Raw genomic sequence first — 12541 nt, 5'->3', positions numbered from 1 at the left:
TTTATTTATTTATTCGACAGAGATAGAGACAGCCAGCGAGAAAGGGAACACAAGCAGGGGGAGTGGGAGAGGAAGAAGCAGGCTCATAGCAGAGGAGCCTGATGTGGGGCTCGATCCCATAACGCCGGGATCACGCCCTGAGCTGAAGGCAGACGCTTAACCGCTGTGCCACCCAGGCGCCCCAAAAGGTTAACATTCTAATTAATGTTATCTAGAGTCAGAAATAAAAAACTAAGACTATTACTTTTTGTTTATATAACTGAGAAAGGACCAAAATAATGATATAATGTCCTTTTAAGACTGGCTGTCATGGCTCGCTCCTCTCTACAATGTATAGCCCAAAAGCAGGCATAATTAGAAGTGTTGGGAGGCTCTCAAGTGATGAGCCGGGAAGATGAGATTGGTTATTTAACCTACACTTCTGGGTTTACTCCCTTTTCTCAGCTCCTATACATGTATGTGAACAAGAGCATTGGTCAGTATGTAACATACACAGAACCTGTTATAAAGATGATCAGAGGGGCACCTGAGTGGTTCAGTTTGTTAAGCATCTGCCTTTGGCTCAGGTCATGATCTCAGGGTCCTGGGATCGAGCCCCGCATTGGGCTCCCTGCTCTCAGTGGGGGCCTGCTTCTCCTTCTCCCTCTGCTGGCTGCTCCCCCTGCTTGTGTTGTCTCTTTCTCTCTGTCAAGTAAGTAAATAAAATCTTTAAAAAAAAAAATTGATCAGAGCATGAATCAGAAAGAAATTAGAAGGATGGATAGGTATTTACACTATATAGTAAGATTATCGGTGCCTCTTGTAATATTTTGATACGTCCCTTTAAAATTTTTCCATTTTAACCCTGTATTCTGTGTTTGTTTAAACCACGTGGTTCAAATGTGGGCCCTGATTTCCAGCTTTGATAAGCTAATGATTACCTTTGTTAACTATAATTTAAATTAGTCTGTTCCCCTATTTTTAGGTCGGGCCTATATGCTTGCATCAAACACATTAATTTTTCCATACATATCTGCTAATACAAGTCTTCTAAAGATACTATAGTGGCAGAGCCTGTTGCATTTATTTCTGGCCCAGGTGGAATTCCTGAAGATTCTGGCAAGAGCAAATTTGAATGACATTTTTAATTGTCATATACACCCACTAATGTTCAGGGACTCCAAAATTGTATGATGTATTTTCCCCTTTGCCCACTAGGTGGTGTCCTTGTAGTACAGCAGTCATGGGGTAATAGGTAACAAGTGGGTTTGGGCTCAAGTAGGGAAATGCTGCAGAAGTGTCACAAGGCAGGGCCAGAGAGGTTCAAGGCAAGAGAATGACTAAGATAATGGTGACTGAGTTAGAAAAGAAAGTGAAGACAGAGATCGGTTGGGAGAAGAGGTAATTGAGCATCTAGAGGGGTTATTGAGGTTGTAGAACAAGTGGAATGGGAAGGGGGGTGGTCAGAAAGCTGGAAGGACAGGTGTGTGTGGTCATGAAGTGGATTATCTTATATCAGAAGTGAGTGTTCCGGGTGTAGTGACATAGTCCAGGATGGGGCTGCAGAGTAGCTCACAGAACATACATGGGAGGGTCACTTGAGTTGATGAAATCAAAAAAATAGAAAGTTAGGGGTTAAATGAGCTCATCAGTATGGACATTGAAGATTCTCTGAGAAATTGTCTTAGTCCGTTTAGGCAGCTATAACAAAATACCACAGACTGGGGGCCCCTGGGTGGCTCAGTCGGTTAGGCCTCTGCCTTTGGCTTGGTCGAGATCCCAAGGTCCTGCGATCAAGCCCTGCATCTGGCTCCCTACTCACCAGGAAGCCTGCTTCTCCCTCTCCCTCTGCCTGCCACTCACCCTGCTTCTCCTCCCTCTCTGTCAAATAAATAAATAAAATCTTAAAAAAAAATACCACAGACTGAAGAGCTTATAAACAACAGAAATTTCTTTCTCACAGTTTCGAAGCCAGAAGTCTGAAGCCAGGTCACCAGCATGATTGGGTTCTGGCAAAGGTCGTCTTCCAGATAGCAAGCTTCTCATTGCGTCTTCACATGGCAGAAGGGACAAGGAATCTTTCCAGGGCATCTTTTATAAGGACACTAATCTCATACACTAATCCCAAAGGCCCAGTCTCCTAATACCGTCTCCTTAGGGCTAGATTTCCAACATAGGAATGGCGTTGGTGGGGACACAAACATGCAGACCATAGCAGTGATGTTGGTATTTGGAATGGAGAAAACTAGGAAGCAGTTATCAAGTACTGGGGGGGGGGGCAAAATAGATAGCGAGAGCCTCAGTAGAGGAGGCTATGTATTGTCACGTGGGTCAGGTAGAAGAATCCAGCCCTCCCTTCCCTCTTTCCTATACCTTCTCCAAGCAGCTTTTTCTTCAGAGCACTTGTGGCAACATATTTTGTGTTGTATATGTAATATCTGACTACCTACTAGAATATAAGCGTCTGGGAGGAGCAGAGATTTTGTTTTGTTGACTGCAGTACCCCTAGCACCTGAAAGAGAGCTTGAGACTAAGGAGACATCCCAATGAACATTTGGCAAAAGAATGAGTGAAAATAATATGGAGGGAAAGTGTGGTCCTCATGCCTTGACTCTGGCATTTGGGAGAAGCAGCAAGTGGCCTTCCCTTTAGAGGGCTGTGGGAAATGGTGTCCCTAGAGGAAAGCCAGCCCTGATTTGTGAAGAAGTGTGGAGAGGGTAAACACTTGACTCCTCCTGGAACTGGAGTACAGAGTACGCTTAAGTCAGGGGAAGTGACATCAGGTGAGAAAAAACAGAACAGTGTAGGGATGTGATAGAGGTGATGAGGACAGGGGAACAAGGGGGCCTGGATGTGAGGTGGTAGCCAAGAATCACATGGATATAGGAAATAACTTGCCTCAATTTTCAGATAGAATTTTGGCATAAATGGGTCTGAGATAGACCAGGTAGGACAGATCGGGAATAGGAGTCCATGAACAGTGGCCTTTATTGAGCAGATAGATGCTTCAGAATAGCATTTGGCATGGGAAAACATCTGAGAAAAGTCAGATTTTTATGTTCCAACTAATACTGAATTTAAAAAGTGAAAGTGAAAGTAAGGCTGTTTGAAACCTGGATTTAGATTCTTAGTAAGAGAATAATAACTGTTTTGTATAAGATTATTATGACTCAGATTTAGCTGGTCTTTTTGTTTTCTGTATAATGTAATTAATGCTGTGTAAGATGGCTAGACAGTATCCCTGAATTGGTGGTGTGATTACATATGGTTCCTTTTAATTTTCCTGAGGGATGAGAAGAGGTGGGAAAAGAAGCAGAGTTCCTAGGAAGGTGTCTTTGGAGGTGTTGAAGTTTTCTGTTTCAGGTACCTGAAAAGTGCCGTCCTCTGCCATTCTAAAAGGAATGCTCCAGGAAGAATTCCTTGGAACATTAATTTCTTTTAACTTTTCAGCTGACAAACAAAAAAACCCAAAATTATCTCTGTTCCCCAGTTTATCAGGCTAGAAAGATTGGTGAGTTTAATCCAGTCAAGGCTGAATTGTGCTCTTTTAGTCCCAGTAAATATAACAGCAAGACAGTGCTGAATATTACCCATTGACTGTGGTTTCTGGCTTCTGTGATACAAGGTCCTTGACTCTGCTTCCAGCCCTGACCAGGTGAACCCTTTGCATAATTTATGTTACTGTTGGATTTATCTGTGCAGTTGGTTAAGCCAGTTATTCACTAGAGAGTAGACTGCAGTATCTTGCCCATCAGTTACCTCTACTGGTATATATTCTTGACCTAAATTCTGAGTGGACATCAAGTCGAAGCTCACAAATTGAAGCTCAGAGCAACCCCTCTTCTTGCAGAGAGTACTGGGTTCTGTCTGATCTCATTTTCACACGAATGACTTCAGATACGAGGAGAAAATGCAGATAGTTGTAAGAGCTGCCATGCCACGGTAGGTTAACTGTAATAAAGGAAGGTAAAGTCTTGTTTCTAGGGGAATGGTTTTTGTTTACTTAATGGTTTTCTCCACTCTTGGTCACAGATAACTTACCAGAGTAACCCTTGTTTAGAAAGAACTTCACCTGATGCTGTGACCTTATTCGCCCTTCAGCCAGGTCTACTAAACAGCAGTTTGTGTAGACTGACTGCTCCTGGATCAGCAGGGGCTTCTAGCTGGCCTCATGTGAACTTCTCGGGGGATTCCCTTTTCGATACGGAGTTTTGTTGGTTTTGTGTTCAGAATTATGTCAGGCTACTCCCCTGTCTCCTAGGTGAGTGGTCAGAGTGCCATTGTTTGCCGTGGAGCTTTTACCTAGGTTTACTTCTATCAAGTTTCTGGAACTACCTTCTCTGAGTTTTCATTGATGTGTATGCTTTGAATATAAAGTGATTTTAATATTAGCCTCAGGAGGACCATTAAGAGAAGGTGAATCTCTCATGAGTCCCGTGCCTCCCAAAGCCAAGAATCACTTTGGGTCATCCTCGTCATTGCTCCTCCCCCCTCGAGAACTGGCTGGCACTCCTGTGTACGTGGAAATTGCATTTAACTCTGAGATGAAATTAAACCATTGGTCTGGACAGTATAAATGGATCAGAGCCAGCCCTGCACCACCCCATGCTGACCCCTGAGCAAACACCTGTGCCTTGGCCTTCTCTCCCCTACTAGACAAACTGTCTGGGCCCTGCAGTTGGATAACCTGGCTTTTGTCCATGTACTTTTGGCTTCGGAAACCACTAATGTTTTGCCCTTCAGATGGGTAGCCTGGTATGTGCATGTCGGATGCCTCTTCCAGATTTGGGGGCACAGGAGAAAGGAGAGTGCCTGGGGCTTGCTGATGAGTCCAAAGCTCAGTGAGAGTGCTTCACTGTCTGTACTGACCCGAACTGTGAGGCTCTTGTAATTAATCCCAATTCTTGAAAAAGTCCCAATTACAAAAATTGATTTTTATTCATTCTTGTGGGCAGCAAACCTCAAGTTGAGTGGGGGAAGCCAAGCATTCATTTTCAGGTGGTGGTTTGTCATTGCATCAGCCATGAGGACCACAGAATTCTGCTTGAAGAGCAGTTTGGGGTCAGCTGGTTGTTTTCCCGCATTTGAAGTGTAGCAGAATAATAACACCTTGTTAGAATTTTGAAAGGAATCCTGGTTAAAAAAAAAAGCATTTATGCTGACCTTGGATTCATAAAGGATGCTGTTGAGCAAGGACAGACAAAAGAAGCTAAATTTGTATCTTGCTTTTGGTCTGGACAAAGCTGTGTATTAGGATGGATTTCGTATTCCTTTCCCTTATTCACAGTTTCCCCCGGCACCTCCACATTCTCCTTGTAATTTTAGAGGCTGTCTGCAAACAGCAAACGGGTCTCTTTCTCCTCTCTCGCCTTCCTTGCAGTTTCGGGGAGTTTTGCCTGGCTCACCTGTTACTGAAGAGGAACCCTGTCATGTTCTTCCAGCACTTCATTGAGTGTATCTTCCACTTCAATAACTACGAGAAGCATGAGAAGTATAACAAGTTCCCCCAGTCAGAGAGGTCAGCGGAGCTCTCGGGAAGGGTCGGGCAAGCAGCGGGAGGTGGGTGGCTGCTCTGTACACGTGCTGAGGCACAGACCACGGCCCCCGCGCTCCTTGCGGTGGGACTGCCTTCCTGGGCAGGGTGATGCTAGACAATTCACCCTGCAACAGCGTCCTGAGGGAAGTGCCGCCGGGAAGCACAGTCCTCTCATCTGTACACTTACACCTTGGGTAGACAGCTTTTAGGATGCTGCAAACGGCTGTTGAAATTAACGTTCTTGTACCCTTGCCCACGTGATGGGGTAAAATTGTCCTGTTTCACCATAGAGAGAAGCGGCTGTTTTCACTGAAGGGAAAGACAAACAAGCAGAAACGAATGAAAATCTACAGATTTCTTCTGGAGCACTTCACAGATGAGCAACGATTCAATATCACTTCCAAAATCTGTCTTAGTATTTTGGGTAGGCCTGGTGTGTTTGGGATAAAATGTATATTTAAAAATGAAATGCCCTGTGGCTAATGGTTCAGCAGATCTATAGCAAGTGAGACCTCGATGCTATGGGAAGACCCCATTTTTTTCCTTCTTTGACATCAGCTGGGCCCATGCAGACCCCCACTTGAAGCCAAGATGGGCCCTCCTAGCTCTGTGGGATACCCTTCCCCCCCCCGGGGCTGGACTGTTTCTCAGAAGCTGATCTTTTGTGCTCTCTTCTCAGCATCCTTTGCCGATGGCATCCTTCCCCTAGACATGGAAGCCAGTGAATTGCTCTCAGATACATTTGAGGTCCTCAGCTCAAAGGAGATCAAGCTTTTGGCCATGAGAGCTAAAGCAGATAAGGACCTTCTTATGGAAGAAGATGACACGGCGTTGGCCAGTGCAGTCATGCAGGAAGCTCAGAAGAGGCTCATCTCGCAAGTGAGTGTGTCGTTCCACAAACAGACCTGGTTACACCCCTGTGCTCCTCTGTCCACTCCCTGAATACTGGCAGTCTACCTCAGATGAGGATTTTATTCTCACCCATGGCCTTAACACTCACCGCAGTGATGACGATTCTGCCTCTGTGTTTCCAGCCCCACCTTCCCTCGTGGCCTGACCCATCCCAGTTGTCTGCTTGGATATGCCACAGGCATATCTCAGACTTCCTCTGCCAAAACTGAGTTACTCCTCTCTTCTTCCTTCTCTTTGTCTCTTCTCCTGGTCTCTATTGTAGAGAAGCAAACCATTATCTACCAACTTGTCCACAAGGGAACCCAGTACTACCCCAGTCTAGAGTCTGGCATACCAGGCTCATGGTTTCTTTGGCCAGAGTGTGAATATTGGAATCAGACTGATTTAGAGTGGCGCTTAATTGCCATAATCCTCACCAGGTTCCGGTTCTTACACTAGCCTCTATCACTAGGTTGTATTTCCCACCTGAGTCCCAAAAGCTTTGGACCCTGAAGAAATAGACTTTGACGCCATCCAGTGTGTCCCCAGTTGCTGTCCATTTTACCTCACAAACCCATCTCCCTTACCCATTCTGCACTTAAGCTGGTGCCGTTCCCAGTGGTTTCCTCACTTGGCACCCTTCGTGTCTCTAGTTTCTTTCTGGTCCAGGCTGTGTACCACCTTGCTGCCACGGCAGTCTTTGTTAAGGACAAATTTGATCATTTTATTCTCCGGCTTAAAAGAGATTAGAAGCAGATTGGCTGCAGAGCTCAGCAGGGAACTTTCAGGGTGATGGATTACGGGTGATGATGCAGACTGTGGTGTTGGTTACCCTATACTGTCATATTGTCTATACTGACGCATATTGTCAGATGTGTCAAATTGTTCACTTAGCATGGGTAAATTTCACTGCATATAAGTTATACCTCACTAATGCTACATTTAGTCTAGTTTGGTGGCTTCCTATCATCTTCTAAATAAAATCCTTATTCTTCTCCCAGGCACACAGAGGTCTTGGGTGTCCGTACGGCCCCACGCCTCCCTTCTCCATGCTCCCCTCCCTGACCTCTCCATTCCAGGTCACTGTTGATTCCTCGAGTGGGAGGTGTGCGCTCCTGCTGTTGTGCCTTTGCACACGGTCTGTCTGTCTGCCCGCAGGGCCTCTCCCACCCTGTCCTCCTTTCCTGCCGACAAATTCCTACATCTTCAAAAGATGCGCCTGCCTCCCTAGGCATTCCTCTTCTGGAAGTTCTTCACCATCCTGCCACTTGTCACACCGTGCCACACATCATAGCACACGGTGTGGTCTAGAAGTAGCTTGGAGGCAAGAATTCTTGGTTTCATTTTTACATCCCAGAGGTTAGCTTTGTGTCTGGTACAGAGAAGGCATTTGATGGTATTTATTGAGTTGAATGCATTTAAGTCACATTTTAAGCCTATCCGTATACTTACCACCTGCTCAGACTCATATTTATTAAAGTGTTTATTTCTCTACTGATTGACCTTCTATTTCAGGAACTCTGATAAGACTTTTTAGAAATGGTGATTTACAAGCGAGGAACCTAGTGACTTTAAATAAGAAGAAAAAGAATACTTTCCAAATTCAGAAGGATAAATCTTACTACTATGTGGGCTACCATAATGATGATTTTTAATTCTAAGAGATTTATTAGAAAATATCTGTGGTTAGCGATCATTCATGGTTAAGAATATGAAGGCTTGGTCCAAATCAGGTGTTACATGAATACATAAACCTTTTCTAAATGTGTGCGAAGTTACACAAGAAGAGAGAAATACAACACTGACTCTCTCATGCTTAGACATTCTCAACCATGTTTCATTTCACAGCAGGAATACAAAATGGCCCTTTTGGGTAGTCAGAAGTGAACTCATTTTCATTCCAAAGGGAGCATGCTGAGGGGAGGAATTGACTGGATCCGAGATGGGTTTGTGTGGAGGTTTAGTGCTTGTTGTCAAGTTATTCAGCCTATTTCTAATTTCTGTTTCTTGTTTAGAAAATAAGAATAGCATTCATCCCCATCCTACTTCACAAAGCCTTCTGAGTATTTTGAGATAATGCTTATAAAGTCTCCAGGACAAAGGTGCTGGGTCCTAGACAGTTCCCAGCATCATAATAAAAGATAAACAGGAAGCCCCCATAGTACCATAGATCAGCCGTGCAGAAGGAGCTAGGTGAGGGAGAAGCCTTTGTCTCAGAACTTTCTCTATATAAAACATGCCTTTGTTTGTGTTACTACAGGTTCAGAAGAAGAATTTCATAGAAAATATTATTCCAATTATCATCTCCCTGAAGACCGTGCTAGAGAAGAATAAGATCCCAGCTTTGCGGGAACTCATGACCTATCTCAGGGTAAAAGATGACCTTGTGCTTTGTGGTCAGTGTCTCCCGCCTCTAGCTCGTTACTCAGGATCTGTCACAGTGACGATGGTGCAGTTGGTCGGTGAACACAGGAACTCAAAATGCTACAAAAACCAGCTTTACACTTTTTTAGAATTCGACCAGCCAGACAGGCCTTTCAACAGAGAGAGAGTTTGACCGTAGGTCCCACAGAAGCTGCTTCTTGCCTTTTTCGTGCTGTTGAGTTTATGAAGGGCTGACTCAATGTGCGGAACACGTGTGTCCTTGATGCCAGTTTCGAGATGCAGTTTGGAAGGCATTCTCAACTGGGGTCAAGTACAAAGGCATCATCTTAGCTCCTTCTGGTGAGGGATAAAGTGACATTGGGCATCATGTTCAGTTTGGGGATGTTTTCCTGTTAACACTGCCTCCACATCAGGAAATAACAGTGGGTCTTGGGGCGAACTGATGGGGGTTGGGCCGCCGTCACTGGTGGGATCCAAGGCCATGAAAAGTCGTGGTCTGAGCACCCAGAATATGTTCACATGCCATGCAGACATAAATGAGGCCCTGACCTTTCTGGCAAAATTTTACAATCAGAAATAAATGGAACGTTTTTATTCCTTTCTCTGTTTACACTATGTTATTTTCTTCCTCAAAAAATGCTAAAAATTGTTTTCAATAAGGGCTACAGCCAAATTGCATTTAATGTAAATTCTTCAAATAGCTCTTTAAACTAAAGGAAGTTAAGGTAAGAAAGATAGGCTCATTGTGTGGGAAAAAAGGAGAATTTCCAGTTATTCTTATGCTTTTATTGCCCTGACTGTTTTAAAGCTCTGAGAGGAAAAAAAGAGTTTAGGTCCTTAATTAACTACTTAAAGGCTTCCGAACAGTAAGTCTATCCCCGGTTTCTGAGCACAAGCCCAGAGGAGGGCCACACAGCTGCCTTGAGCAGCACCGTGCTTGTTCACTGTCAGCCTTCTGTGAAAGCAGCTGCAGCCGTCCTCTCCCCCAGCCTGGGCAGCCCTGTCTTCATGGTGGCTGGCAGGGTTCATAGACTTCCTTCCCTTTGTTGGGACTTCCCTCACAGGTGGGGCTACGGTAAATCTTCTCCCTCTAATACTGTTAGGTGAAATGGTTTCCTCCTCTTAGCAAAGAGGCCTGGTCCCTGGCATCCCCGTGTAAGACCTGAGAATGTTCTTAGCCTCATGTGATAAAAGCTTTTCTGTCTTATCTTCAGAGGAAGACACAGGATGGGAGTAGAACCATAGTTGCAGTCCTCTGAGAAAGCTAGTGTAGACAGATGAGCAACTTTTAGACTGTACAGCTTCCTGTCACTTGCTCCAGAGGCCCTGTCAGAGCCAGGACAGTGCCATGTACCACCTGCCCATCTAACATCTGACCTGAATTCCTAAGGGGCCTGCCTCAGTGACACTACAAGAGTCTTTAAACTGGTGGTGACCCAGAGCCAAGCCTGACCACCTAGCTACAGCACTGTCCCCAACCCTGCCTTCAGGAATGGAGAGGGCGTAGCTTATCAGTGGCAGTTCTGTGCCCTGGTATAAGGCTTGCTTGAGGCTCAGATTGTATGATTCCATGACCTTCCTTCCTCATCAGGAACCTGGGAAACTGCCCGTGGAATGGCGGATAGACAGGACGCTCCCTAACATCAGAACTGATAGTTATTCTCTCACATCATGCTTACTAGCTTCTGTGGTCAATACAAGTGCAGTTGGCATTTCCCAGGCAAATACCATCATGTCACTTGTTGGCTTATGTACTAGAAATAGTCTGCTCTCAGCAAAACACGTCTTACTGTTCCTGTTAATATTTGTCAGGTTGTGTTGCAGAGCTTATGTATTTATTTAAGAAAACACTAAAAGATGCCTCTGGGTCTGTTTTAGGAGGTGATGCAGGATTACCGCGATGAAATCAAGGATTTCTTTGCATTAGACAAGCAGCTGGCATCAGAACTCGAGTACGACATCAAGAAGTACAACGAGCAGCTAGCCCAGGAGCAGGAGCTGGCAAGACAAGCAGATGTGAGTGGGGTGGCTTACGGGGCCAGGGGGACACAGCACAAGTAGTGTGTGATCCTCCTCTCCAGTCTGCCCTCGGCTGCCAGCTTTCCCAGTGCTTCTCGAAACCCACAGGAGCCGAGGTTGGTTGGGGCGAGACCTTTCGGGTTGCTGGTCGTGGACCGCTGTGTGTTCCTTTGCCACGTGTGCCACACGGATCACTCGATCAGGGAGGCTTCTCTTCCCTCACGGCAGGCCACATGAACTTGTCTGGAAAGTCATCATAGTAACACTTGGGGGCCGTGTGTGAATGCCTAGAAAGCAGGCTGGTCGTCGGGTTATTTAATCTGTGATTCTAGTGATCAGAGCTAACTGGAGCCCCCTTGGTGTCTCAGTTTGTGGTCCTGCTCCCTGAGTGCGCCTGTTTCGGACAGAATGTCACTTGTAGTGAGCTGCTGTTCACTTCCAGACACAGTGTGTTCACTTCTCTGAGAAATCCACACAGATCTGCTGCATTAAAAACTGATGAAGGCAAACTAACTCAATCCTTTTTCTCTTTAATGCCATAACATCTGCCGTAACTTTCTAAAGGGAAAGTTCTACTTGCCCAGGGCTGACATGTTTTTAAAATAAATTACTTCGGGACTTGCTCAGGGCATGTAAAGGTTCCGTTAAAAAAAAAAAAAAAAAGTGTCAGTAGGTAAATAGTCTTTATTTCTCTTCCCTGACAGGTTGCTCCGAGTTTAGAAGTAATGCCAGCTCTTGCTGGCCAGGAAGGTGCCATTGTGCCCGCTGCTGTGAGCCAGCCCCCAACACCCAGAGCGGTTGCTGGCCAAGCACCGCCTCTGTCTCCTTCCCTTGAGACTGGGCTGTTGAAGAGGTTCATGCCCAAAGGCAGGTATGGAGCCGGAGGGTCAGGAACAGGGCTGACTGCCTCTCATCCTGTTCTCCAGGGCGTCTGTGCCTTCCCCCTGGGCGTTTTTGCAGTGGCCTCCTCCAGGCTCCTCCCTCAGATTTGCAGGGAGTGTGGATGAGGGCGCACCTGAGAGGCAGAGGGCGGTTACTGCAGCGTTTTCGCCCCCTTCCTCTCTGCATGTTTGTGGCATGTTTTCCTCCGCAGGCCCATGTCCCTGAGCACCATCGCAATCCTGAATTCTGTCAAGAAAGCTGTGGAGTCCAACAGCAGGCACCAGAGGCGGAGCACAGGAGGGTTGCCGTTCGCGTTGAGCTCTCGGAGCCTGGACAAAATGTGCCATCGTGGTAAGTCCCAAGTCCCGGGCGGCTCCAGGGGCCGACGGCAGAGCTGATTTTGGTACCTCGGACACAGTGAGGATACAGACGAAGGCACAGAACGAGCCTCCCTCTCATCCTTTTTTAAATAATTTCTGTTTTCTTATATTCAAAACAAAACAACTTTGGGGATTTGGGATTCTGGGTAAGAAGAGATTTGGAAAAGAGAGTGAAGTGGAAAACTCACCCATTAGCAGCAAAGTGTTCATTCTTCCCATCTTTCCACTCCTCACACACGTTAGGCCTTATTTATAAAGTTGTGATCTTAGTGTGCATTTCCGGTTTGTAATCTACTTCCCTGCACATACTGACAATAATAGTGAACATTTGCCCATGAGCTGTTCTTTCCTAACTTTTCTCCCTGAGGCTTCGTAGCATTCTATCTTGAAGTACTGAAACCTATTTACTATTACCCTGTTCTCAGAAATATAGGTGTTTTTCATTTTTTTTTTTTTTTTTTTTTTTTTT

At 45.5% G+C, this 12541-nt stretch overlaps 1 protein-coding gene across 1 annotated transcript in view; it reads left to right on the top strand.

Moving 5' to 3' along the window:
• The window catches only part of NCAPD3 (non-SMC condensin II complex subunit D3), a 58782-nt gene that overhangs the window by 40405 nt on the left and 5836 nt on the right, over positions 1–12541 (top strand). Inside the window, exons 25-31 of the mRNA XM_011221874.3 lie at positions 5360–5497; positions 5806–5939; positions 6195–6394; positions 8667–8777; positions 10670–10807; positions 11515–11681; positions 11904–12043. Coding sequence (XP_011220176.1) covers positions 5360–5497; positions 5806–5939; positions 6195–6394; positions 8667–8777; positions 10670–10807; positions 11515–11681; positions 11904–12043 — 1028 coding nt within the window. The remainder of the gene's footprint in view (positions 1–5359; positions 5498–5805; positions 5940–6194; positions 6395–8666; positions 8778–10669; positions 10808–11514; positions 11682–11903; positions 12044–12541) is intronic.

The sequence above is a fragment of the Ailuropoda melanoleuca genome, chromosome 8 (assembly GCF_002007445.2).
Source record: "Ailuropoda melanoleuca isolate Jingjing chromosome 8, ASM200744v2, whole genome shotgun sequence".
NCBI classification, from domain to species: Eukaryota; Metazoa; Chordata; class Mammalia; order Carnivora; family Ursidae; genus Ailuropoda; species Ailuropoda melanoleuca.
This window is presented reverse-complemented; position numbering and strand designations above follow the sequence as displayed.